General features: G+C 47.5%; 1 protein-coding gene across 1 annotated transcript in view; it reads left to right on the forward strand.

The window, feature by feature from the left end:
- The window catches only part of SPON1 (spondin 1), a 245,450-nt gene that overhangs the window by 202,634 nt on the left and 15,982 nt on the right, over window positions 1-26,834 (forward strand). Inside the window, exon 7 of the mRNA XM_023646077.2 lies at window positions 18,327-18,391. Within this exon, the coding sequence (XP_023501845.2) occupies window positions 18,327-18,391 (65 nt within the window). The remainder of the gene's footprint in view (window positions 1-18,326; window positions 18,392-26,834) is intronic.

Below are 26,834 nucleotides of genomic sequence, written 5' to 3' on the forward strand. Positions count from 1 at the left end.
GGAAAGCGAACAAAGCATTCAGTGGGATAGGTGGGAACTGGGCACGGTCTTAGCTGAGGAGGAATTGGGCTCAATTCTGGCGCTTCCCCTGAGTTTCTCCTGCCTTCCGGGTCTTTTCATGCTGGGTGGGTGCAGCCTATCCCCCACCCACTGCCACCTCTGCTGGAAGCCATTCATCTAGCTCACTTAGGAGAACCAGAAAGAATATAGATTTCTTCTTCCACACACTTCTTTATGGAATCTCCCCATTTCTTTCTCATTGCAATGTTCCTTCCTGCTGCAGTCGCATTCGACTATAGTGAAAAGTAACGGGGAATTCATCCTTCACTAGAAAACTTTGACAGTTAAATTCAGACTATGAGGGAAAAGCTACCCTAGTTCTAGCCACTCTCTCTAAGCGAGGTGTAGACAGCAGGTGTTGGGCTATGGTGAGGGACCCCATAATGAGGAGAGCAGGCACCTCTAAGAGTTGAAGGAGGGAGAATCGGTGCAGAAGGTCTGAGTCAAACCACGCAGAGAAGTGACCCTGAGGTCTGGCTACAAGTGGGTGATGGCCACTTACTCCAGTCATCACAACTAGGATGTGTCCTCTAAAGTCAAATGTTTGTTATAAAACTGCCACCTATTTGTATCATATCATAGCCTGGCTGAGGGAAGGAGATGTAGGTAGAAGCGAGTGGTCTGCATGGCCTCTAGAAAGAGGGCGGTCAAAGAGAAGGAGTTTGTCAGGGTCTTCCGTGTACTCCAAGAGAGAAGATACCGTGACTGGCAGACATGATGTTTTGATCTACAAGGCAGATCTATCCCCATACTGGAGGTAAACGCATTTGACTAAGATGGCTCCCTGACCCTGTCCATTAAAACCGTTCAGCTACACTCCCTTGCTTCAACTCTGGCTTCCCAGGCAATGTTCTGTTAAGATTATACCTTCTCAAAAAGACTTTCCTACATGTGGAGGCTGTGCTGCCCAGCCCTTATGGGTTTATATAAAGTCCACTTGACTTTCCAGTTCTCACTGTTGAGCACGTGTTCTATGTCTTGAGAGTTTGGGTAGTATGAGCCAATTCCTCTGGTTGACCCCCTCTGCACACACTACCCAAATCAAGGTCCTAGGGCAGGAAAGGAGAGGACTATACTCTGGACATGCTTCAGCCAACATCCTAGGTGACAAAGCTCTTGAATTCAGCTGTGGGAAGGTAATTTTTCTTCCCCATCTCTGTCTTCAGATGGCCAGTGTTAAAGTTAAGTAACAATCATAGTCTCTTTTTTTTAATTCTAACAAAGGTGAATTGTTAGGCTATTTTAAGCACTCCTTAGACGTGATTTTGTTCCCAAAATTTCTAACTTTCTTTCATTATATATTTGAAAAGGATTTCAAATTGCCTGCTGATAGAAAATGAAAACACGACAAGCTATACACTCCGACCTTAAAAACGTCTATAATATAGCCCCATAAAATATAATTAGAAATCCATTTCAACATCGCATTACAGATCCATGACTTAAAGGTAATTTCTGTCATTTGAATATGATGGTGAGCTGATGGCTGAATTAGATTCTTAAGATAAAAACAATTTATCCTGCATTAGAAGTTATTACTTTAATTGAATAATATCTGGATCATGCTAGTGTGGTAATGTTAATGTTCTTGCCCATTATCTTGGTGATGTTCACCCCACTGTTTCCAGAGAAAATATAGTCCATTAAATGGATGGGAGAATTAAAACAGAAAAAAGCTGCAAGCTTTTCATGGCTCATTATGCCAAGGTCAGGACAAAGGAATGGCTCTGACCTTGAAATAGGGCAAACAACCTGGCCTGGGCTAAATGCTTACAAGAATTGAAAGCGAAGTCCTTTCAGCCGCAACAGAGTGCCTTGGGTTTCCTCAACAACGTATCTTTCTGCAAATTAGCATTCATTAATTATTTAATTTATTCATTTATCCACTTACCTGGTTCATTCCTTCAATGAACTCATTTATTCATTCAACCAACATATTTTGTCCACCTTCATGAAACCAGGAATGGTGTCAGACCATGGAGGAACAGATGATTTAGTCAAGGAGGGAGGATAAGCCTGATTGAGAACCTACTATATCTCAGACAATACAGTGGGAGCTTCCAGACAATACCTGATTTTTTCCTTCACTGCAACCCATAAGGTAGGTAGAGTTACCCTGCTCATTTTATACATGAAGAAACTGATGATCAGACAGGTGAAAAGACTTGCCCAAGGCCTCAGAGCTAGAAAGGGAAAGAGCCAGAATTCAAACCTAGGCCTGTCTTGTTTCATGGCCTAGGCTGTTTTGACTACACCTGGAATTTGGACTTAGGATATAAACACATTTTTTTAAAAATTATAATACAGTGTGATAAATGATGCAGCTGGTACACAATAATATGGAGCAGGATGACCATGGTGGAGAAAGCCAGATCCCCACTCTGGGTGGACTCGCTGACATTTTGGGGCAGTAGGAAATGTCTGGGTGGTCCTAAGGTGTCCTCCAAATCTCCTCTACCTCCCCAGCCCCCTCACACAGCTCTCCCTCCACTTCCTCCTTATCAAAAACCTGGTCTCTATGTGTCCCTCCCCAGCCTCTCAAGGAAAAGCTGTTCTCTCACATTCCACATAACACAAAGCAAGAGGGGTCAGGCTCTACTTCATTTCCATCATCTCTTCACACCTCATCTTATGGAAGGATGTGCTCCTTTGAGGTTCCTCACACCCAGCCGTACCAGCCACTGTCCTGGTCTCTGCCACCTACCAGCCTTCTGGCCACTCCAGCCCTCGCTGAAGATTTTGGCCCTGGGATCACCATCTTCTCCAACCCAAGTCGGCAGCTTGTACTGGGTCTAGGACCGCTTTCAGATGCTATGAATGCTAGAATCATGTGGGCACCCTAAGACATTTTATTGCCCTGTGAAGTCATTTGGGGACTCAATGGCAGGTGATACAATGGTTTAGGTCCAAATCAAAGGAGTATATCTGATAAAACTTTATGTAAGTACAAAAAAATTTTCCATACCATACCTTTTCCCATTTTAACATTTTACAATCTCCTCCTTGGTCAGGCCCTGCACCACTACCTCCATCAGCATTACAACCCAGATCTCATCAAGTTGTGACAAGTGACAGAGGCATTACATGAAGAGACAGGCAACCTGTTTAGGAAGTCTATGTCCTCACATGTTGTACCTTATCATCTTCTTCTATCATCAATATCTTGAGACACACAACAAAGATTCCCAGAAGCTGTTCCATTGACCAGAATGATTTTGAGACCATTTTAATAACTACACATTCCTGTGTCCAACCCAGAGGTTCTAATTCAGTAGCTCTGAGGTGGGACCTGAACATAAGTAGACTTAAAAAGTCTTCAGCTGATTCTGAAGCACCAGCAGTTTGGGGAACGTTGACATATAGGCCCTGTCCGTGAAACTGGTGTCCATCTTGACACCAAGTGAGTGTCATGAGTCCTCCCTCCTTCAAGTTCACCATCATTACGTCAGAAAAATACTGTTGGCCTCCAGCTTAAGGCTGCTCTCTTTTTCCCCACCACCAGTGATAGGTTAGTAAATGTTTATCAACTGGTCCTCAGGAAAAAGAAAAAGCCCTGATTTGTGGTGTTTGCCAATGTCTGTGGTGTAAATACTCCCACCATGGCCAATGTCAAGCTACTAATGTGCTGTCACTGAACATAGAGTTGAGAAGAGATGTATATAGTCAACTCTCAAGAGCCATATAAGTCAGCTCCACCTCACCATTGTACCACCCACCCCTTTCTTATCCCCGAAGATCAAACAAGCTACTGCCCAAGGAGCAGAGGTCTCACTCAGATCCTACAACACAACCAGGGCCTCTCAGAAGTCCAGTTGCCTCCATTTTTTTTGCTCTTGGCATATTAAAAAGTAGGGGGGAAATGCTATAACAGGATTGACAAAATTAGGACAATGCTTTAACACAAAAATACAATGTAATAAAATTGTGCCAATTTCAAGATAAGTTACAAGAATTACAAGAATATCCATTTTTACCTTACCATGGGTGGGGTTGGTCAGTAGCCTGCCATGTCAAAAGCTGTAAGATGAGCTTCTTCATTCAATTCTTTTGGTGTGTCTCTGTGACTCTGGAGATCATGCCAGACTCTAATCTGAGGCTTTTGTGAGTGTGAAAACTAGGCGAAAGGCCCCCAGTCCTGTGTCCACCCTTCCATCTCCCACTCCCATCTCCACACCCCAACCCTCCTACCTCCTGACTCCTGAAATGTAGACACTTGTCATAGCCTTTTCCCTTCTGCCTTCTGTTCTTTATGTCTCAAGAATTTCCAAAGCCAGGTGCCCTGTGTAGGGGAGGAAAAAATGATTTGCCTCTACCTTTCTAGGTTCTTGGCTGAGATCCCCACCATCACCCCTGCACACCCATAATAAAAGACAGATTAAGAGGAGGGAAAAAACCAATTATAGTTACGTACATACGGGAGTCCCACAAAGATATGAGACTCAAAAGGCAGCCAGGTAATTGAGGCTTGCATACCATCCTGAGCCAAGGAGAGGGACAAGGGTCTGGGGCTGCAAAGGGGAGGAAGGCAATTCACAGGAAGGTGAGAGGAGGAAACGTGTGGTAGAAAATTTGCCCTGCCCTGCCAGGTAAGTCTCCCAGAGGAAGAAGTGATCTCCAGTAACAGCTCTCAACCTAGTACAGGCCCCTTTCTTATGTAAATTTCCCTTAAAAGGGGTAATTTCTACTCTGTTTTCAGAGCTTCTCCTGTGTCTGCAGTTTTTCAAAATAATCCTTAGACCAAAAAGGCATATTTTGGGATGGTACGTTCTGTTACCCTTCATCTGCCACTGGACCTTATCTGGATCACAAAGTAGCCAAGTGACAAGATTAAACATAACAGAAAATGATCGGAGAGTCCAGCTCCCGTCTGCACCTCTGAGGATCAGCAGTTAGTTACAAATGATGTGCTCTTTCATCTGGCTCCAGTCTGGCAACGGATCTGGCGGAGAAGAATTCTTTCTGGGTTTCATTTTCCTTATTGCTCTGAGCCACTTCTGGCAGGAACATTATAAGCAAATCAAGTTTTGATCAATTGATGCCTATTTCAAGGCTGGAGGAGCTGCTGCTCATTCATTCATTTATTAAACAAACATTTATTTATTATCTCCCTTGTGCCAAATCCTGTGCTAGACAGTGGGCAGGAGGGACATGCACATGAATAGTTCCCCTCCTTGAGGCGCTCGCAGTGAGGGAAGGAGGGGGATGTGGGAAACATGCTCGTAAGAGGGTCACAGCAGTTCAGTGAGGTGGAGCCCATGACTGAGGTCAACGTAGGACAGCCAGCAACGTAGGACACAGAGGAGGGGCAGCTGCACCAAACTGAAGGCTTGCGCTGCATTCTAAAGGACAAGGAGGCGTTATCTAGGCTAGAAAGGGTTAAATGACACCTCAGGGAGAAGAAGGTGGTTTACGCAAAGGTACAGAAGCGTGAACAAAGCACTTCTGGTTCAAGGACCTGCAGGCAGTTCAGTGAGAGGCAGGAATCCTAAGGATTATGCTTTGACATCAGAGGACCCTGGGCTCAGATTCTGGCTCCTTACTTATTAGCCACATGCAGGGGAGTAAATTGTTGGGTTTCTCTGAGCCTATTTCCTCATCCATTAACTCCACCTTAGAGGACTATTGGTATGTAGAGGAGATGACGTATGTAACGTGCTCAATTCAATACCTAGGACATAGACCACATCCATTACTTGGTAGCTGGTTTGGTGATGGGGATGAAGATGAGGATGGTGGTGGCTGGGATCAAGGGTACATGGAAGGTGGAGAGATATGAGGCTGGAGAAGCAGGCAAGGCCAAAGAGCAAAGCCTTGTGTTCCATGCTACAAAGTTTGGACTTTATCCCTAAAGCCAAAGGAAGAATTTCAAGGAGTGGAGTGACCTGGTGAAATGTATGTTTTAGAAAGGTCCCCAGGGAGGATTGGAGAGAGGAATGGGAGAGAAAAACTGGAGGCAGGAACTGAGTTAGGAGGGCCTCAAGTCTGCAGATCTAGTGTACAGCATGATGACTGTAGTTAATAAGACTGCATTGCATACTGGAAACCCGCTAAGAGAGTAGATTTCAGGTGCTCTTACCACACACACAAAAAGTGCAACTATGTGAGATGGGTGTGTTAATTAGCTTGACTGTAGTAATCATTTTACTATGTATATGCCTATCAAAACATCATGTTGTACACCTTAAATATGTCAGTTTCTTTTTGTTTTTTTAAAAAAAAAAAAAAGCCTTTTCAGAGGAAGAGTTGCTTGAAAGGACAGGATAAGGGCATTCCAGGCAAAGGGACTCATTAGCCTTGAGATGGCCTGGGTAGGACAGATAGCATAGGAGATGCGCTGGAAGGTAGTCAGGCAGAAGTGGAAGATTACCCTGAAAAGGGGGGTGGAGAGATGCAGATATAAGTAAGTAATCATAGCTACCCCTTCCCTGACCATTCACCTGGCCCTTTACTTAGGTGTCTCATTCAATCCTCTCTATTATTATCAATCCACTAGAGGACACTCCCCACAGGAACAGGGACTGTGCCTTGTCCACTGTCTTATGCCCTGTGCCCATCACGGTCTCTGACCCATAGAAGAAGCTCGATAGATATGTGTTTTACACATTGAGGCATCCGCTCAGAGAGGATGAGCTCCTTCCTCTAACTTACACAGCATGTAAGCGGCAGAGCCAAGATTTGAACCTCGGTCTGTCTTATTCCACCATACTCCTCTTTAACTCCTGCTCTGTGATGACACAATAATAACTAGAAGGGGGTTTTCAGTTAGGGAAGCTTCTGTTCCCCCTGGGACGCCTGGCAGAGGCCAGCCTGTGTGGTGATCTTAAATTCCTAGTAGGGACACCCCTGGAGTGTTAGCCAGCAGCACACAATTTCTCCTCTCACCTCCCCAGTTACTCCCCGAACCTCTAGGAGTGTATGGGGGTCTCAGGAATGAGGAGGGTTAAGCTTTTACAGCTTATCGAGCTGTTCCTTTGCATTTAAATAGCACCATTTAAGAAAGCAGCATTTCTAGAACCTTATTTGATGCTGAAGTGCTGAGCACCTTTAAGGCACACTTACTTCTCACCCATCCAGGTCATTTGGAGCTTCATTACTTAATAATTTGAAAGCTTTTTATGGAAATCAGTGGATGAAGGGAGACAATGAAGCAAAATGTTACATTTAAGGACCCAGCAAAACGGGCTGGCAGGATGATACCTGGGCTGGAAGCTTCTTAGGTGGAAAGAGAGAAGCAGAGGGAGATCTTGGTGTGCCGATGAAGTCTCGTTATTTTTTGAAACTGCTTTTATTTTAAAGATAATAAAGCTTAACGCAGCTTAACAGGCTTTAAAGTTTTCAAGTAAGAACCCATCAGATGTCTTATCCGTTCTACCCTGCACTGGCGCTTCTGCCCCTTCTCCCACCGCTTAGCCACTGCCCTGGATCCGAGCTCCTCCCTGCAGACCTTTGCCCCGCGCCCTCCACGCACAGCGCAGGCCTCTCACAGGCTCCCTCCAGAGCCTTCAGTGCTCTTTCTCCAGCTGAGAAAACCATGGGAAACAGCCCTGGAGTGGCCTTTTCTTCCCATTTTTCTTTAATGGCAATTTATTCACATGGTTCAAAATTCAAAAACTATGTAAGGTTAGACACTGAAAAGTCTCATCCTTTTCTTTGCTCCCTGGTCACTCAGTTCCCCTCCCTTGAGGCATCTCATTTTTGTCTAGTTCTTGTGTATCCCTGCAGAGACTTATGCAAATAGAAATACAAGCACACATACAGTAATGTAAAAAAAAAGATATAAAAGTATATTTTTATATTGCTATATGGTCTTTGGGTTCATCATCAAAAGACCTCTATCCCTAACCAGATTATCTCTAAAATGTATTAAATTAGAAAGCAAGGTACAGAGTGGTTTGTATAATCATCCAGCTATCATGGTGCGAGGAATGGTAGGGATAATGAAAACGTGTGTATGTGTGTGTGTGTGTGTGTGTGCACGTGCGTGCGTTCTATGATCTCAACTATGGGACAAAGGCCTACAAATGTAGAAATGAATATACTAATTGATGATAGTTGCTGGGTAAAGATGGTGGGATTATGAATATTTCTTTTGCCTCTCTCTAACTTCCTATAATATGGTTATGTTATTTTTTTCATTTTAAAGACCTTATCTTAGTATGTAAGGTGTATTTTCGTCTTGGTAGAGTCCTTTCCTGGCCCTTTTCATATGCATTCGCACCCATGTCTTATAATACTTGAGTCCCTTTATCAGGGAAGCTTCCTCCATCGCTCTATGTCATTGCAACCTCCCTGCCTATCCGGCCCTGGGCTCCCTCTCGCCCTCCCCTGCACTGTTTTCCCGGAGAGCCAGTCACAGTCTGGCACGCTGCTCATTTGTTTATGTCCACCTCCCTGCTCTAGAAGAAAAGCTCCATGAGGACAGGAATTCATTGGTGGTTCTTTTGTTCAGGGCTCTGTCTCCAGTACCCAGAGTGGAGCCTGGCACAAAGTAGGGGCTCAATCATTATTTGTTGGATGAAGGAATCCTTGCCATCAGCCCCCAGCAATGCCCATGACCTCCAGCGTTGGTAGCTACTGTGCTCTGCCTCCTCTTCCATCCTCTTGCAATGACTGGAAGGCCACCCTTCCATCTGGGGTCTGGATCTCACCTCTTCTCATCTTTTCAAGAACCCCTGCTCCTGCAAGCGCACCCTCTCTCTCCCCTGCAGTAGCAATTTCTCTTTCTGTATTGGATTATACCCTTCCACATACAAACTTGCCCTAATTTCACTCATCTTTTAGAAAATAATCCCATGTCCTTCCTGCTACTGCCAGTTTTCTCAATTCCCCTTTCACTCCTCAAAAAGAGCTGTCTGCGCTTCCTGGCTCCCCTGCCTCACCTTGGGTTTTCCTAAACCTGCTTCAAATGTGTTCTCAGCGGTGGCAGCAGTGAGCAAGGACAGTGGGGGCAGCAGGGGGACAGTGGGGACAGAAGAGGCAGCACAAGGGCTCTGAAGACGCCCTGGGTCACTTCCTGGGGGCCCCTTGCCTCTCTGGCTGCTCCTTCTTAGGCTCTTTGCCAGCCCCCCACCCTCTCCTCTGAGACACTCACTTCCAGGCGCTCCTTCCTGTGGCTTTGACTACCACCTCTGTGCTGATGACTTTCAAGTTTGTATCTCCTACCTGGACTTCTCCCTTGAACTCTAGCCTCACATAGCCAACCGCCTGCATGACACCTCCCCCTGGAGTCATCCTTGACTTCTCACCCCACATCCAATCCATCAGCAGATCCCATTACTTCTACCTTTAAAATAATGGCTTGCATCTGACACATTCTCAGCCCCGCCATTGCTCTCTCCCGTTCCCCTGTGGCCCGGATGCTGGTCTCCCTGTTTCCCCCTTGTCCTCCTACAGCTTACTGTCCCCCAGCAGTCAGCAGACTCCTCTAAGCACCTGAATCAGAGCGCAGCACTTATCTGCTCACAAACCCTTCAGAGCATCCAGCCCCAGAGTGCTCACAAGTGCCCTAAGACCCCCTGGGAGGGCAGCGATGGTCAGAGTCTTCCTCTGGCTTGTCATCAATTAATTGCTTAATTAATTAATCCATCATTCATCCCCTAATCATTCCTGCATACTTCCCCCAAGCCAGGCATTGTTGGGTACACAGGGAGGACATAATCCAGCCCCTACTCTACTACTAGCTTCTGGGACTAGAGGGGACCTGTCTTCAGAGGGAAAGTGGGAACAGGAGAGGGGTGAGGGGTGTTGAGTGCTGTGCCTTTAAGACTAGGCAGATGCTCCCATGGGGCAGTGCTGGGGCACTGCCCTCACAGGAACCTTCAGCCAGACCTGGCCTGGCCCATCCTCCTGGCTCTGGCTCCAGCTGGGCTTCCTTGCAGCCCCATCTGTGGGAAAGCAGACAGCCCTTGCTTCACTGCCCTCTCCTGTGTGACGGTGGGATCTCACCTGACCTGGTTCCTTTTTCACTTCCCTGCTCTGGTCCTGGCACTGACGTTCTTCTAGAGTAGAAGGTGAGGAGGAGGTCTGGTAGGATGGTAGGGATAGACATGCCCCAGCGACCTCTTCCGCTCCCCCCTTGACTCAGAGGAGAGGCCGGTTTTCACGAACGTTATAGAGGACACCAAGAAAGTCCAGAGAATGAGGTTAAACCCAGGATTGGCACTTGGATCACCAGGGGACGCGCTAAATCGCTGTCTGTGGCTAATACAGGCACACAGAAGGATGGCCCTTTCTCTCAGGTCATGAAGTGATGCCATCCTCAGAGCTCTCCACCTGCCAGAAGGACACAACAGGAGGGCTGTCGGGCGGGCCCCGGGCGGCTCTGATGGGCCCTTCCTCTCCACTTCGGAAATGCCAAGCTGCTTTCACAAAACCATCTCACGAGAAAATGGTTATCTACGGGCATTATGCAATTTTCCCATCGGAATTACAGGCTGTGTTTGAAAAGAAATAAAAAGAAATTGAATTTGAAATGCCTCTGTGCAACCACATCATTTCTCGTGGATCTGTTAATGGGCTTCAGATACCTCCTCTGGCTTTGGAAAAGCTGATCAGACAGTGGCTTGTGATGGCAGCTGCTTCCAGGGGACAAGGCGTGCTATGGGCACTTATAAACGGCCAGCCCAGGTCGTTGGGGTATCCACTTGAGCATACTCAGAACCTGTGAGTGCTGACCACCGCTCTTCTGTGGCTCTTGCGTCCTGCCCCTCCCCTCCTTCTACCACCTGGCCATTCCAGCAGAGTTCTCTGGCTGGTGCTCTCCACCTGCTCTTCCCGTGCCTGCCTGCTCAACACCCAGGTCTCTCAGGGTCACTTCACACAGCTCTGGCTCCACCCAAGGCTGACGGAGTGCTGGTGGCTGGGGCTCAGAGGACACTGGCCCTTCCTCATGAGAGCCTCTCATTCATTCGACAGATATTGATTGAGTACATTCCAAGCACAATTCTGAACACTGACAGTACAGTGCTGAGGGAGCAAAATAGACTCTTGCCCTCCTGGAGCATATTTCCCAGCAGTGGGAAACAGAAGACAAAAAGTAAATAAGCAAAAGACACAGAATATCGGACAGTGACAGATGTTATGGAGAAAAGATAATCAGATAAAGTGATGGGCTGTGCCAGGTTAAGGAGGGGGTAGGGAATTGCTATTTTGAATGGTGGGGTCAGCAAAGGCCTCACTGAGAAGGTGACATTTGAGCAAACACCCAGAGGAGGCAGAGGAATGAGTTCTCTGATATCTGGGGAGACAGCGTTCCAGGCACAGGGAACAGCAAGTGCTAAGTGTGCCTGGCATATTTGAGGAAAAGTTTCAGCCAGGAAGACTGAAACAAAGCGAGTGGGCGGGAGAGTCCAGGAGAGCGGGTGGGAGATGAAGCTAGTGAGGTGACAGGAGGGCAGGGCAGATATGAAGGGCCATGGGGGCCATGGCAAGAACCCCATTTGCTGTGAGTTGTGAAGCCATTGGAAGACTTCACCCAGTGTGAGGAAGAGCCTGAAGGAGGATGAGGAAGGAGGTAGAGAGACCAGCCAGGAAGCAATTGCAATGATCTAGGCAAGTGATGATGGTGGCTTGGACCAGGATGGTGGTGGGGCAGGTGACAGAAGTGGTTGGCTCATAAATACATTTTAGAAGTCGAGTTGACAGCATGTGCGTATGGATCGAATGTGGAGTATGAGAGAAAGAAGCAGCAAGGATGAAAAACTGAAAGGGTGGCTTTGTCGTTTGATGGCATGGGAAGAATGAGGGAGGCCAGGTTTGGGGAGGGAAAGATCAGGAGTTTGGTTTCAGAAATGCTGAGTTTGAGATATCAATCAGACATCCAAATGAGAGTGTTAGACCATTGATATAAACAAGTCTGGCATTCAGAGGCGAGGTTGAGGTAGAAGATGAAAATTTAGGAGCCATCAGTGTTTATGTAGTTGGTATTTTAAGGCATGGAAGAAGATGAAATCACCACGGCGGTGTGGATAGAAAAGAGAAGGGAACCAAGGCTTGAATCTGGTGCAGTTCAATGTTTGCAGGAAGGTGAAGAGGGGTCAGCAAAGGAGACTGAGAAGGGATGGCCAGTGAGGAGGCAGCAAGTGCCAGAGCCAGGTAGAAAGTGCTACAAGGCCGAGGGAGTGACCAGCTGTGTCCAATGCTGCTGAGGGATCGTGGAAGCTAAGAGCTGGGCACTGACCATTGGCAGTGGAGAGGTCACTGACGACTCTGACCAGAGCAGTTTCAGAGGAGAGAGGTGAGTCTCAGTTGCTTCATCTGAGAAATGGAGAACATCCACCTGCCTACCTCAGAGGGCCACAGTGCACATCAACCAAATATGAGCTGGCTGTTTTTATTTATGACCTGATAAACCCAGAGCCTATTGAAATGATGGGAGGGACCGTTGGGCACAATTGATTTTAAAGATGCTTATAACTCCATTATCACCCCATAAAATGGCTCATTTCCTGCTGCTCATCACCAGGACACTCACCTACCAATGAAAAAGTTACCTTCAGATGTGGAAACCATCAGGATTGATATTTTTTGTGGGTGGTAAGTGGGAATTCTGGGAAAGGTTAGAAAAAATGGGGCCCAGCACTGCTCACTGAGGTCTCTTCCAGAGGGAGCCAGGTGACCCTATGCCTCAAAGCAAGGGCTCCTTGGAGCAAACTGTCAGCCAAGGGCAGCCATGCTCTTGCTGAAAACGAGCAAAATGGGGGGAGGGATGAGAGGGAGACGGGAGAGGAAGAACAGTCAGGGAAAGTGGAAAGAGCGTGAGTTCTGGAGTCAGACATAGCTGTGCTGGAGTCATGGTTCCTGGGTGCTTTTCAACAAGTCACGTGACTTCTCTGAACCTCAGTTTCCTCATCTGCAAAATGAGATGGTAGCTATTCCCAAAGGTTTTCATAAGAAACATCTGACAATGGGAAATGCACCCTGGGGTGGGGGTGTCTGTGTGCGTGCGTGTGTATCACTCTGTGCGCATTTAGTGTTGTTGGGGCCCCCTTTTTAGTAGCAGACAGTTTCTCTCCAACTCACGGACCCTATGCTCCAGGCTCTCTTCATCAAATGCAGTTCCCAGTATTGTAAACACCATCTCATAGTCCTCGGAGCATGGCTGTCATAGTCACAACTCAGAGTCGGCTAGGACATACCCTCAGGGACAGCAGAAGCACGGACAAGGGGTGGGGCCCAGCCTTTCAGGAGTGCCAGGTCTCCTGCACCACAGCCCACCCTCCCAGCTCCCCTCTGCCTGGCTTCACAGGGTGACGAGTGTGGTCCCCAGAGTCAGCCTGAGGTTTGAACTCCAGCTCTGCCATTGACTAGCTGTGTAACTAATTTGGCCAAATAAATATGCTTCCGAGGATTAAAAAGTGTCAAATGTGCTGTAAGGATTATATAAGCTACTATATATAAGGTAATTAGCGAGGTGCCTAGCACACAAAAACCATAGATCACTGCTGTTATTATTATTGCTGTTGCTACTTGTTTCAGTTCCTTTCCCTCTGTGATCATGGATTGCAGCCCATTTCTTTTCCTGGAAGGAGGAGGCAAGTTGGCTGGGCTGAGTCCAAGATGGCAGGTCTGGGGCAGGACGTGCTATGGTGGGGAGGGAGGTCACCCTCGGTGCCACCAGGAGCAAAGGGGGCCTTAGGATGAGGAAACAGGTTGTGGTTCAGGACTGGGAGATGGAGGCGAAAGATCGGGAGCCGGGAAGATGCAGGAACAGAGCTGGAGGTGAGGGGCAAGGCCGCGAGGAGGTGACAGACTCCAGCCTTGTGCTGTGGGCATGGGTGAGACGCCCAGAGCTCTCCCACATTAGTGCTGGCTCTGGAGTGCATGGGAGGGCAGTGTGGGATAAGGTTGGTTCAGACTTCAGTCCCCTCTCTCACATTCTTACTCTCTGCTCTGCTCAGACTTGGCATCTCCTGATATCGATCAATGTGATTTCCGCCTCCAACCTGTCCCAGACCTGTTTTCACTCCACAAAACCCTCCTTCCTCCAGATCTGACCTCAGCCCATGGGCTATTTTGGGCTGTGCGTTTCCCATTTGGTACCAGCAGCTATGAAGTCTGATTACAGCTGTAACATCTTCACAATCTGTTTACCAAAAGCAAATGAAAGAACTCATTCCCGCGAAGATGGACACGACTGCCCTGTCATTTCTTTTGGGTATTTTCTTTTAACTGCTACATCTCTGGAAAAGTGCTAACATCATCCAAACGAGGCGTGAACTGTGAATGCCCTGAAATACTTTGTTTGAAAAGGGTCCTAGGGGAGAAGTATAAGGGCTCTAAGGATTCTTGAAAGAATCTTTCTGTGCCTTGGAGACTTGTTAAGACAGCATTTCATTTAAGACTGAAGTTTGGAGCAAAATGCCCTTCATTCTCCAGAATGTAAAATGCCTGGCACCCCAGTGGTCCCATGCCAGGCTCACCCCGCTACATAAACCTCCCATCATCTGCTCCCTGAGACGCAGAGCTTGGCATCAATGAGGGGACGTTCTCCTGAGGCTTTGTGGGTTTGTAGATGCAACAGTGTGCTGCCCTCTCTGTACTCGAGCAGTACAAATCGATTCTAATACCAGCTTGGCCCGAATGTAAATAAGAATAAGAATAGTAGCTAAAATTTCTGCTAATACAGCCACTGTATTAGCACGTCACATGGATTATGTCATTTAGTCCCCCTAACAACACCATGTAGCAGATACTCTTTTTAACCCCATTTCACAGATGAGAAAGCTGGGAGAGGTCAGGAGGCCTGCCAGAGGACACAGAGCTAGTCAAGGGGGCAGTCAGGATTCGAACTGAGAGATGACTCTAGAGCTTGTCTTCTCAACCACGCCACTTTCCTGAGCCTGCTGGATTCATCAGTACTGAAATGATGGATGGCATCCAGTGTGTCCAGAGTTGTGAAGACATGGGCCCATATGCGTTCTTGCTAGAGTATAAATTGTTACAGCCATTTAGAAGACAATTTGGTAGGCCCTCCCAAAATTTTTAATTTGCTTTATTTTTTGATCATTCTAGGAATCTAAAACACAGGATCTCTTGGTACGTAAACACGTACACAAATGTTCACCACAGCACCATTTATGGAAAAAATTAAATATCCACCAATAATGCTGGTTAAATAGATTAGAGAACATTCATTCTATGGTATTCTACACATACATCAAAAAAGAATGATGTGGCTTTGCTTTTTCAACAGTTCACTGAGCATCGACAGCGCTTGGGTATGGCCATGAACAAGCCAGACACTCTTTATCCTGTAGAACTTAGGTTGTACCAGAGGATTTTCATGCTTCAACAAAAATATTTAGCTTTTAAATAAATTTTCCAGAATACGTCTGCTTTCTTCTATTTCACTGAATAACACAAATGATCACAAACAAGGAGCAATAAGCTGTTGGTCATGCAGATGGTGTGTGACCACCAGATGAAACAACTGACATCAAGAAGCGGTTCTAATGCCCCCACACATGGGCCCACCATCCTTGGAGCCTCCACAGCTCTAAAGCAACACAGACAGAATTTCAGCTCCATAAATAAACACTCATGGAGGCCCAAACAATTGTGTTGTTACACACTGCAAAAGAAAAATCAGCGTGTCATCAGCTGGGCCTTGAAAACCAAGGTTTAATTGTAACGCAGAGTGAATCTGCAGGGCCAGCTCACTTGGTGGCCACCTTAACTCCACCCACATTGATTTTATTTTTTAGTAAAGTATTTCTTCACGGGCACAAGGATTGTCATCAGACAGCATCTCACTACTTGTATTTCATATCTTGGATTTCTTTTTCATAAGTCTTGACCTGGCTTACCATAATTTGAAGCTCTCCAACACTTTAAAAGTCAACAAAAGGAGATCTATGATGCTGTATCTACTGACATGGAAAGCTTCCCATAATATGATAGTAAGGAAAAATTTTTAAATCATGGTGCAGAATTAGATATTCAGTGTGATGAAATTTTTGTGGGGAAAAGCTGTATCTGATGTACACATACGCACCTAGTTGCATATATATAATAAAAGGTCTGGAAGGAGACGCACCAAACCGTGACGTTCTGGAGAAGCAGAAGGAGGCGGAAGGCGGGGTAGATGCGACAGTGGAATGTGCTCAGTGTTCACACTGTGTGCTTCTGTGATGCTAAATTGGTCTGCCATAAGCATGTATTGTTCAGGAACTAAAAATCAAAGAGGAAAATAGACTAGAGGTAGATGATGAGAGCCTTGCAGGCAAAAGTCAGGAATTAAGACTTCATAATGGAAGTTGTGGGGAGACGCTGGAGGGGTTAGGCAGGCAAGGGTCGGGTTTGCAGCAATGGGGAGAGTGGATTGGAGGAAAGCAAGAAGGTGCAGGAGATGAAGCGACCAGTAAGGGGACTGTGGGGGGACTCAAGAGACATTACAGCTGTGAACACCGTGGATCTTGGGGCCTGACCGCTGTGAGGTGGGGAGATGGAGGAAGGCTGGTGATGTCCCGGTGCCTGGTTCAGGCAGCTGGCGGACATGCCTTTCACTGAGATGGGGCGGCCGGAGGAGGAGAAGGGTTCTGGGGTTACAGGAAGAGCTCAGTGTGGGACGTGGAATGGGAGCTGACTACAGGAAATCCAGATCTTGGGAGACACAGCACTGGCCTTCGGAAGACAGGGCAGGTCGGGTCTCCCGCGTGACTTCACGCGAGGCAGCTCCTCTCAATCACTACCAGATACTTACTGGGAATAAGTGAGGGACACATTCTAAACAAATAGTCAAATCCACCCTGCAAAACGTCTACCGCTCAGCTGGGCCTTGGAAATTCTCTCCCTGCAGACAAGCGAGTGTGGGGGTGTCTATGCATCCAATGACTCATTCCTCTAACCAAAAGAGGGACCCCCCAGGGAAGCCTGAGCTCAGGAAAAGGCTGTGAGCTTCCCCGGGGGAGTTGTGTCTGCTGGCTTGTCCCTGTGGGGCTCACTTGTGCACTTCACCCCACCCAGGACCATCTGCAGGCTCCCAGGCTAAGCTGTATCTGGCCCAGCTTCCTTCCTCTCAAAGGCCCACCGCCCACCAACCCCTTCCCTGGCCTGTGGATGAGGCGCTCCAGACCAGAAGGCCTTTTATAATCTTTAGGCCTGAACCTAGAGATACCTCTGACCTCCTTTCAGCTCCCTCAGGGCTGTGGGGTTTTCTGGACAAGGTATCCACCAACTAAGGAGAAGTTTACCAATCCATCCCAAATATGTGCTAGGCACCCACTGCCAGGCATGACCTAAGGATGGGGGCAGAGCTGTGAGCCAGCCAACCAAGTCTCCGCCCTCCTGGAACTCAGAGACCTGTTCAGTCAGCAACAAAGCTCTTCCTCCCCCAGCCGGTGACATTCTGGGCTTTTCTGTGCATAGTGGACGGTGGTGTCTGAGCGCTGCTGGGCCCAGCCCAGGGGAAGGGGAGATCCAGGACCAGGTGAATGCAGTCTGGGAAAAGTCTCAGCCAAAGCCGAATCTGGACCTGCGGAGGCCGTCAGCCTTGGAAAGCATGTGACACCCCCACCCGCAATGTGTAATTGAAAATAGAAACCCAAAGCAACCTCAAAGTTAAGCACCATCAACAAAGTTCTGATTTTCCCCCACGATGATGACTTAATGCTTTCCTTCAAAATGTTCATTATCAAATTCTTCCTTAAAAGGTTATTTTAGGTCCCCAAGCTTTAAAAGTGCCCTACACACTCTCCCAAGCAAAATAGAGCAGAATAATGTGAGTGGCACAAGGGGTGTGGGCCCAGGCTTCCTTCTGCCCTTCCCGTCCGAGGGAGTCTGATCTGGTGTGTGGGTCTCGACAGCACTAGCGGCCGCGGGGTGACAGTCCTCGGAATCAGGTGTTGGCTTCATTGCAGCTTCTGCCACAGTGTGGCCTGCAGCAGGCCCCAATCAGTGCCTGGACAGAGAGCACCCTCCAGGCTGGACACAATATGGAAGTCTGGCCATCCATGGACCATCCATCATGGTCCAGGTCAGAGCCTGGCTCCAATGGAGAAGGATAGGCTGAGCCGGAAACCAAAGTTGTGGCTCAGTGGGCCTCTTGGGATCCAGCACACACCAGGCACATGGGACACTCAGCCCCACCTCCTGGGATTGAGCCTCCAGGGCTCCTCCACTCTGGGGTAGGATGGCTCCACACCTGGGCAGGTAGAGCCTCAGCAGCCAGTAAGGGAGTGGGAATGGACAATGTCAGCATGTCAAAGCCCTCTTGTTTGCATGAGCCCGGCTCTCCTCACTAAATATCTGTGGTCCTTTTTTTGCAGAGTGATGAGGTCCTCACCGTCATCAAAGCCAAAGCTCAGTGGCCAGCCTGGCAGCCTCTCAATGTGTAAGTAGCAAACAGACCCTGCCTGCCCTGCCCCTGTCCCAGCCTCGTACTTGGAGCCACCTACCTACTGGCCGCCGCATGCCAATTATGTCATTAAAGTCAGCAATACCTGGCAGGCAGGAGAGCAGCTGAGTGCACTGCCCACGTGGGGAGTATCACCCATGCCCCTATCTTCTCGGGAATGCAGCCTTTGTCTTTGGGTCTCCTGATGGCTTTACCATCACAAAGGACCCAGCTCAGACATAACATTAACCATTTGTGTTTACTCGTGATCTCAGCCACAACAGACCAAACACACACTCCCCCTCAGGGCACCAGGTGCGCTCACTCTGAGCACGTCTGACTTGTGAGAAGCCAGGTTTACCACAGGCTCCATTCTCAGCCCCCATGTCTTTTCTGTCTACTCTATCTCTTGGGGATTTCATCCTCCCATGCATTTTTGTGACCAGAGGTATAATGATGGCTCCCAAAACTACCACTCCCCCAGGCAGGTATGTAGGTAGGGAGATAAATCCATCCATCCATCAGTTTCTTGGACACCTCTCTGTGGATGGCCTACACGGGCCTTGAACTCATCATATCCAAAATGGAACCCATCACTAAGTCCTGTGGATTCGGCCTTCTTCATATATCACTAATCAGTCCTCACCTGGCCATTCCCCCGCCATTAGTTCGAGCCGCCATCTCTTCCCACCAGGACTGCTTCAATCCCTCCCTCTCCTACGGTCCCCCCATCTGATCCCTCATCCACACTGTTACCAGAGTGATTTTTTAAGAATCCAAACCTGATTGTGTCCTCCCCTCCTTAATCCCTCTGTGGACTCCCTTAGCTTCCAGGGTCAGGTCTGTACTCCTCAGTTCACCTTGTGAGGCCGCAGTGAGCAGAACACACTTCAGCCCCTGCCTCCTGTTCCTCGGGGCTCGTGTCTTACTGCTCCCTCCTCTGCACCTCACTCTGGCCACCCTGAATCCTTGAACAAGCCTTGGTTTCACTCATCCTTTAAGGATGCGAGACCTGGAGAGATGAAGTTCCCAGTCAACCACATGAAAATGGTTTATGAAGGATGGCTTGGCTAGCCCCTCTGTGGAGCAGTCTGTATCCACTAACCATCGATGGTACTGATGAAGACAGCAACAACATGGGGAATGTGGGAGAGACTGCTCGGTGGAAGAAAAGGCAAACTCAAAATGAAAGGAAGGGAAGAGCAGGACATTCAAAGGGACAGCTCCACAGGATGAGCCAAGTGAGGAGGGTGCTCACCCATGACCAGCTGGGAGCATGGAAGCTCTTGCCAGGCCCCTGCTGCTCACCTGTTTAACTCCTCAGCAAATTAATGGCTCATTCCCTACTCTGTGCCAGCCCTATACACACAGTCCCCGCCCTTTGGAATGCCCAGCCAAGAGGAGAGACAGACAATAAACAGAGTTCTGCCACTCCAGGTCTGCCACTTGCACAAGTCCAGGTGGCACCACATATGCAGAGTGTATAAATATAATGTCATCATGGTAGCCCTGTACACTTTAAGGGGACAAGTGTTATGAGGAGGATCTGAGCAGCTCTCGAAGCCCAGAGAAGGGGCATAACCTGGCCTCAGGTTGAGGAGAGGTCATGAGGCTCTGTGCAGGCGGCGCCAGGGGGCTGAGTCTCAAAGGATGCTCCTTGCCCTGGATTGATCCGGGTGTGGGTGGAACCTAGCCCTGAGTAGAGGCTCACACTTGGACAGCTGACCAAGGGCAGCCCAGCTGGCTGCATGGAGGCCTTCTCTAGCTTGCTGTGATCTCCCAGCTTTGCTCTTGATCTCCTCTGAGGAAGCTGAGACCAGAGTAGTTGAAAACCTACCCAGGCCTGGAAGTGCCTTTCCCTCCAAGGAGAAGTGACACCGGCAGGGCCTGCTGCCCAGGGCTCTCTTCTGGTAGGGGGGCATTTGCCTGTCTCATGCCTGTCCCACCAGAAAACGCTGATATGAATTCACAAAGCCCCTCAGCCCCCTTTGCATTATTAACGTCAATCAGAAAAAAGTCCACCCTGAATCCGGTTTGCTCAGCCTGTCTCCTTAGCTTCTCCCAGCTCCCAGAACCTATATGTGAAGGACTCCTCCTTGGTCCTCTAAGCAGGCAAAGGCTCAAGGGCAGGTAGGATTTGGGGGCATCTGGACCACAGAGTTTGTGGATGCCAATTTTCACGTCACTAAGGAATTGTTATGCCAGTTTCCCCTTGAGGAACCTGGGTTTAGAAAGACGTAAACTACAAAGCAAGGTGCTTTCAAGAAAGAGAGAGGAAAGGAGGCAGAGAGGAAAGGAGGAAAGCAGAGAGAAACCCTTTTGCCTTGAGCATCACTAGGTGCCAGGTACCCTACTAGGCACTTACGGTCTTTATCCCACTTCATCCTCATACTAACCCCATAACAACCCCCATAGGGATTATGATCCTCACTTTACAGATGATAAGACAGAGGCTCAAAGGTTATATGATAGGTCCAACCTCAACATCTGCCTCCATCAATGGAAGAACTCGAATTCCAACCATATCCAGCTGATTCCAATGCCCATGCTCTTCACTATAACAAGATCCCTCCAATTAAGTTACAATTCTTACATTTCCCATTGTTTAACTAATCGAGACATATATATCTGCCAACTGGGCTTCTGACCAGCAGGAAATTAGCAGGGTGACTACACCAAATTGTCTGACCCCCGCCCCAAAACAAAATAAAACAACATTTTTACTTTCACTTACCCTGTGCCCTTTATCGAGGATGACCGAACATGTCATTGCCTCAGCAAACACTGGAGGATTCCAAAAGGAAGTGCTGTGAAAGGTGTTTAGGGGTAGAGTGGGGAGCAGAGCAGAGTTTCTCATGGAGCTTACAGTTTAGTGGAGGAGAGACATTAACCAAATGATGACAAATGTGATGTTTCTGTGAAGTAAAGATATCAGGTGCCATGAGAATGTGTGATGAGGACCCCGACCCAGCCTGAGGGTTAGAGAAAACATCCTTGAGGAAATGGTAATTGAGCTAAGAGCTCAGGAATCAGTACAAGTTAACTAGGTAAAGAAGCAAATCAAGGGGAGAACATTCTAGAAAGTCTAGAGAGACTATCAGGTGCATCAGCTGTGCCCTGAGGAGGGAGCAGCACATACTTGAAGTACTAAAAGGTTTCAGTATAACTAGATCCAGAAATCATAGGAGAGCTTGGTGTGGGGCCAAGCCATGCAACATTAAGGATTTTGATTTTTACATTAAGAGTAATGGGAAATCATTGAAGAGTTTTTAGCAGGGTGACAACATGATCAGATTTGCATCAGAAAAAAAAAAACAATAACAACACTCCAGCTCCAATATGAACGAGCTAAGAGTAGATGAGGCGAGACCCGTGAGCAGTGAGAAGGCTGTTGCAAAGCTCCAGGAGAGATGTAATAGTGACTTTGACTAGGATGGCGGTGGTGGAGATGGAGAGAGGTGCAGAGATCTGAGAGATACGTAGGCGTGAAAACCGACAGGCTGTGGTGAGAAGTTGAATAAAGAGGGTGAGGGAGGCAGAGGGACCAAGATGCCTCCCAGGTGTCTGGCTGGTGTAACCAATGAGTTGGTGGAGCCACTCCTAAGACTGGGCACCTTAGATGAAGCTCAATGAGAAACATCAGGAGTTCAGTTCTGGATGTGTTACGTTGGAGCTGCCTTCAGGATGTCCAGTTGGAGGTGTTCAGCACACAGTTAACTATAAAGCTCTGAAACTCAGGAGGAGGATTCTGCACTAAGAGCCATCAAGGAACAGGAGACAGTAAATGACGAGGTCATGGACGAGAGAGAGCCTGAGAGTTAAGTCAAGGGCTTAACTGAGCCCGAGGAGCTCCAACATTTAATGCTGAGGAGGACTTGCCTGCAAAGGAAACAGAAGAGATGTAGGGACACCTAGGGAAGAAAGCGTTCAAGAGGGAGAGTAGTGAGCTGCATCTAGTCCCGCCGAGAGGTCAAGTAAGATTAGAGCTGCAAAACGCCGCTGGATTTATCAACGTGAAGATCATCATTGACCTTACTGAGGATCCCTTCTGCTCAGTAATGGGGGAGGGGTAACCAGCCTGGAAACGGGGGAAATGAGAACAGAAAGTGAGGTGATGGCGTCTGGGAGCACAGACAACTCCTCTGTGAAGTTTGCCGTGGAAGAAGAGAGACAGTAGCTTCAAGGGGCTGAAAGAGTCAGTGGAGCTTTTTTTTTTTTTAGATGGAAGAGATTTTCTGAAAAATTGAAATCAAAAATATTTTGGAACCCATTCCCACCCTTCACCCATTCCTCAGACTTCCTCAGACCCCGGTGAATAGAATTAACTGACGGCGCTCAGACCTCCCGAACACGCAAGCCCTCTCCACTCAGCGCTAACCGCCTGTTAAGGGAAAGGAATTTTCCTTTGATTCGCCCATACCCAGGCTCCCCTTTCCTCTTCCAACTCTCATCAGGAAGTCAAATTAGGAAGCCTCCATGCAGCCAAGTTTTGTTTTGCAGAAACAGCCCTGCCCCTCCTCCCTGAGCCTACTCGATTGAGGTTAATGGGATTCCAGCCTCCCTCAGGCCAGTGGAAAGCCAGGGTGACCTACTTTGTGAGGTCCTGCCCGTGGAAACTGACTTGTTTTTCAATGATCTTCATCTTTATCCCCCAGGACCACTTCTCCAAGGACAGCCGTGAATGAACAAATCAGCTGCTGACTTGTTTAGCCCAATAAATCAAATGCGGCTGCCACAGCCGGGAGGGTGCAGGTAGAGGAAAGGCAGATTCCCACCTCCTTCCCTGGGTCCTCTGGAGTCCAAGTAGAAAATGCCCAGGTTTCCTGCAAATCAGTTCTGAATTTCCACCACCCAGTTCCTCCAGTTTAGTCTGAATGCTAGGAATTACTGAAACTTTTAAAAATAATTTTTATTCCCTTTCTTTTAATGAATCCTGTAGAAGGACTGTAGTCCCCTTAATTATTCCCAGCCACTCTGTTTAATTAACATTTGATTAGACAATGGTCTCTGTTTTCGAGACAGATGAGGGGCGGGTGGAATGGGGACACAGTCTCCCTCTCCAGAAATCCTGCCTCTGGGGGGGAGGGGGTCTGTGCCCCATAATCACACAAAGCCATGGTTCCCCAGGAGGCTACAGGCATCTTTCTCTCAAATCGGAGCTGGAAGTTTCAGGGCCCTCCCTGCCTCCTGTAGCACTTGCCCAGTTCCATCGATGTCCTCAGGATTATAAAGAAAGACTGGCCTTGGACTAAAGGGCCAAGCGGTAAATCCAACCCAGAGGGACCTGGAGCTCTCGGTGCCTCCAGGTTAATTTCTAAGCCTGGAAACCTCGCTCACACCTTCGGCCCCGCAAACGGGTCTTCAGCCTAGTGCGTAGCTCTAGCGCCCTCTAGTGGCAGCCTTAAGTTTCTGCAACTTCGAAAGCTCTGCATCAAATAATATTTGCAATACATGCTGAGGGACAGAACTCAGCAGCTGTGACCTGAGTCACCAGTGACCTGAGTCTCACTGCTGTGGTTTTGTAACTTAGAAGGGGATAATACGTCTCTAGAAGGACCATAAAAATCCTTTATTACCTCTTTTCTTCTGTGGTGTTTTTTGGAAGTTTTGCTTAGAAAGGTTGAATGAGAAGCAAATCAACATTTACCAAGTCCTGTGATGCGTCGGTCACAATGATAGGCAATTTCCTCACAAAAAGCCTTGCGGTAGGTATGATGCTGCTCCCATTTTGCAGATGTGATAACTTCAAAGCAAGGTAGCATAAAAGCCCCTGTCACGCAGCTAATAAGTGGCTGCACCGAGGTCCAACTCCAGCTGTCTTTCCCAGTATCTCTGTCCTTCCAACACAGCACCTGCTCTCAGAATGTAAAAAGGGGAACATCTCTCTTGTCTTTATTTGGTTTTCATTTTTCATTTTTCTGGTGTGAACTGTGTTCATAGCTTTTATCTATTGGGATTGTGGTATTTTTCTTACAGTTGGATTAGCTCTGTATATACCATAGATACTGACATTCGTCAGTCACGTTAGATGGAGGTGTTTTCGTCAATCTGTCATTTTTCTCTCTAATTCAACACTGTTGTTTCATTATACGGGTGTTTTTAGTTGATGTATGATTCAGTCAGTCACCTTTGTAATTGCTTTTTTTGTTTCAAAGCTAAGAAAATTAACATTTCTCTAACAGATCTGAAAACTTGGCTTTTTTCCTATGATCTGGTGGTTTTCTATTTAACTCTGGAAGTGTTTTTTTGTTTTCGTTTTTGGGAGTTTTTTGGTGCATGACATAAGATGTGAATCCTATACCTTTTTAGTTGCAATTAAGTTAACCCAACGCCACTTATTGCATAATCTTTCCTTTCCCTCTAATTTGAGAAGGCTATTTTGTCCTTATCTAAAGTTTCTGGGATCTCCAATCCGTGCCACTGATTTATATTTCTATCTTATCCTAAATATTACACCATTTTAATTATCATGCTTCATAATATAATCTGTTACATAGTATGGCCAAAATGAACTCTCTTTGCTAGAAAACTGATAAAAATTTAAATCCAGATAGAAAAATGAAATCGAGTTAACAAAATATCATATATGGGAAGACATGGCATATAAGAAAGCATAAATAAGAATTTTTATTACAGTTTAAACAAATTAAAGAACTCCAGCCATACCTAGCATTTCCTAAAGAAGACTCACATATATTCAATCCATTTTGTTATTTTAAGTAGCATTTTTACTATAGAAGTAATAAGTACTTTGAGGTGCTTTTTAAATTAAATTTGAAGGTCAAAGGAAGTCCAAGAGCTCCATATTCATTTCCTAGATTAATTCATTTATTTCAACAAATATTTGAGGAGAATCCACTGCATGTCGAGTTCTAAGCCAGGCACTGGGATGCAGCAGTAAACAAGACAAAAATGGCCTCTCCTCTGTTGGAATTTAATGGGGAAGACAGAAATTAAACAAGAAACTCCAAGCACAGGATGAGTTCTGCCTGTTCTGGGAAGGTACACCAGGGTCCTAGGCAGTATGAGGAGAGGTCAGGAAATGCTTCCCGAGGCTGTGTTCCGTAGGCTGGGTAGTGGGACGAATTTTCCTGTCAAGGGTAAGAGAAAAGAGCAGGGCATAACTGAAGATGCTAGAAAATCGCTCCCAGGCCCTTATCCTACCCCTTGAAATACGTACCAAGGTCTGGAAGATACCTCACTCTGGTGACAGATTTGGCCAAAATGCAATGGCAGAGAATGATTTGCATAAGGCCTTGTAAGACACACGAGGCTCTCAGGTGGTTACATGCGTCTGCTGGGCACAATATCAGGATGGCGTGTTGGGCGGGAGCGGTTTGGTTTCTCCAGCTCTGGACTCCTAAGTAGAGCTGTTTTTGACCCCATCGGTTGTCATGGTGAATAGTGTCACCGTCGGGTACAGGCTATGAACAACTAACCTGACCCAAAGTCACATGTCCAGGGAGATGGGAAGGTAATAGGTGGAGCATTAGTCTCTATGGCAACGAAAGAGGAGCCTGACTCCAAGTCAGTGCTGGACCCCGAAGGGGCCGAGAGCCAAGGGGGGCTGGGGCGTAAAGCAGCTCTGCCCAGATGCCAGTGCTCTCTGGCCGGCTTTTACTGCAAGGCAGGCTCCGGACCGTGTCCTGTGAGTCCGTGGACCATGTCCCGTGAGTCCCTGGGTGCGCAAGGCCGCAGCTCTCAGACTGCAGTTCTCGTGGCAGCCGGGTCTTTAAAGAAGCTGCTAAAACCACTGACCTACATGCCAGGAAAGCATGCATGGGCAAAGGAAACGAAATCCCCTGATTTGTGCCTAACCAAAGAGCAGACTGGGTAAGTGTGGGACTCGAGCAGTTTTTAAGGGCTTCCTAATAAAGCATTTCACTTGAGCCTCACAGAACCACCACAGGGAAGCAATGTCAGACGAAGAAACTGAAGCTGGAAGGTTGTGAGTGACTTATTTGCCCGAGATCTAGAGCTAGGGAGGAGTGGAGCTCAGGTCATCACACGTCCACTTATCCACTTGTTCAGCTGGCCCACTGGACCCCTAGGAACCGAGATGCAGCTGTGAAACTTAGGGTTTCTGCCCTCAAGGAGCTCCCCGTCTTGTGGGGAAGACCAAACAATGAGAAAGCGATGACAATCATAGAGCGCAGCTCCAGAGACCCACAGACCAAGGGCACTGGCCTCCATCTGAGGGATCAGAAAGGCTCCTGGATGAGGTGACTCATGACCTGAGGCTGAAAGATGAGCAGACCCATGATTCTCAGACTTGTGCATTAGGATCACCTAGAGGGATTATTAAAAGAAAATGCTGGTCCTACCCCCAGAGTCTCTGAGTAAGTAGATCTGGAGAGGGGCCCGGTAATTTGCATTTCTAACAAGTTCCCAGGGCACACAAGGACCACACCTTGCCAACCCCTGAAGAAGAGCTTTTGCA

This window comes from Equus caballus, chromosome 7 (genome assembly GCF_041296265.1).
Source record: "Equus caballus isolate H_3958 breed thoroughbred chromosome 7, TB-T2T, whole genome shotgun sequence".
In the NCBI taxonomy this organism is placed as follows: domain Eukaryota; kingdom Metazoa; phylum Chordata; class Mammalia; order Perissodactyla; family Equidae; genus Equus; species Equus caballus.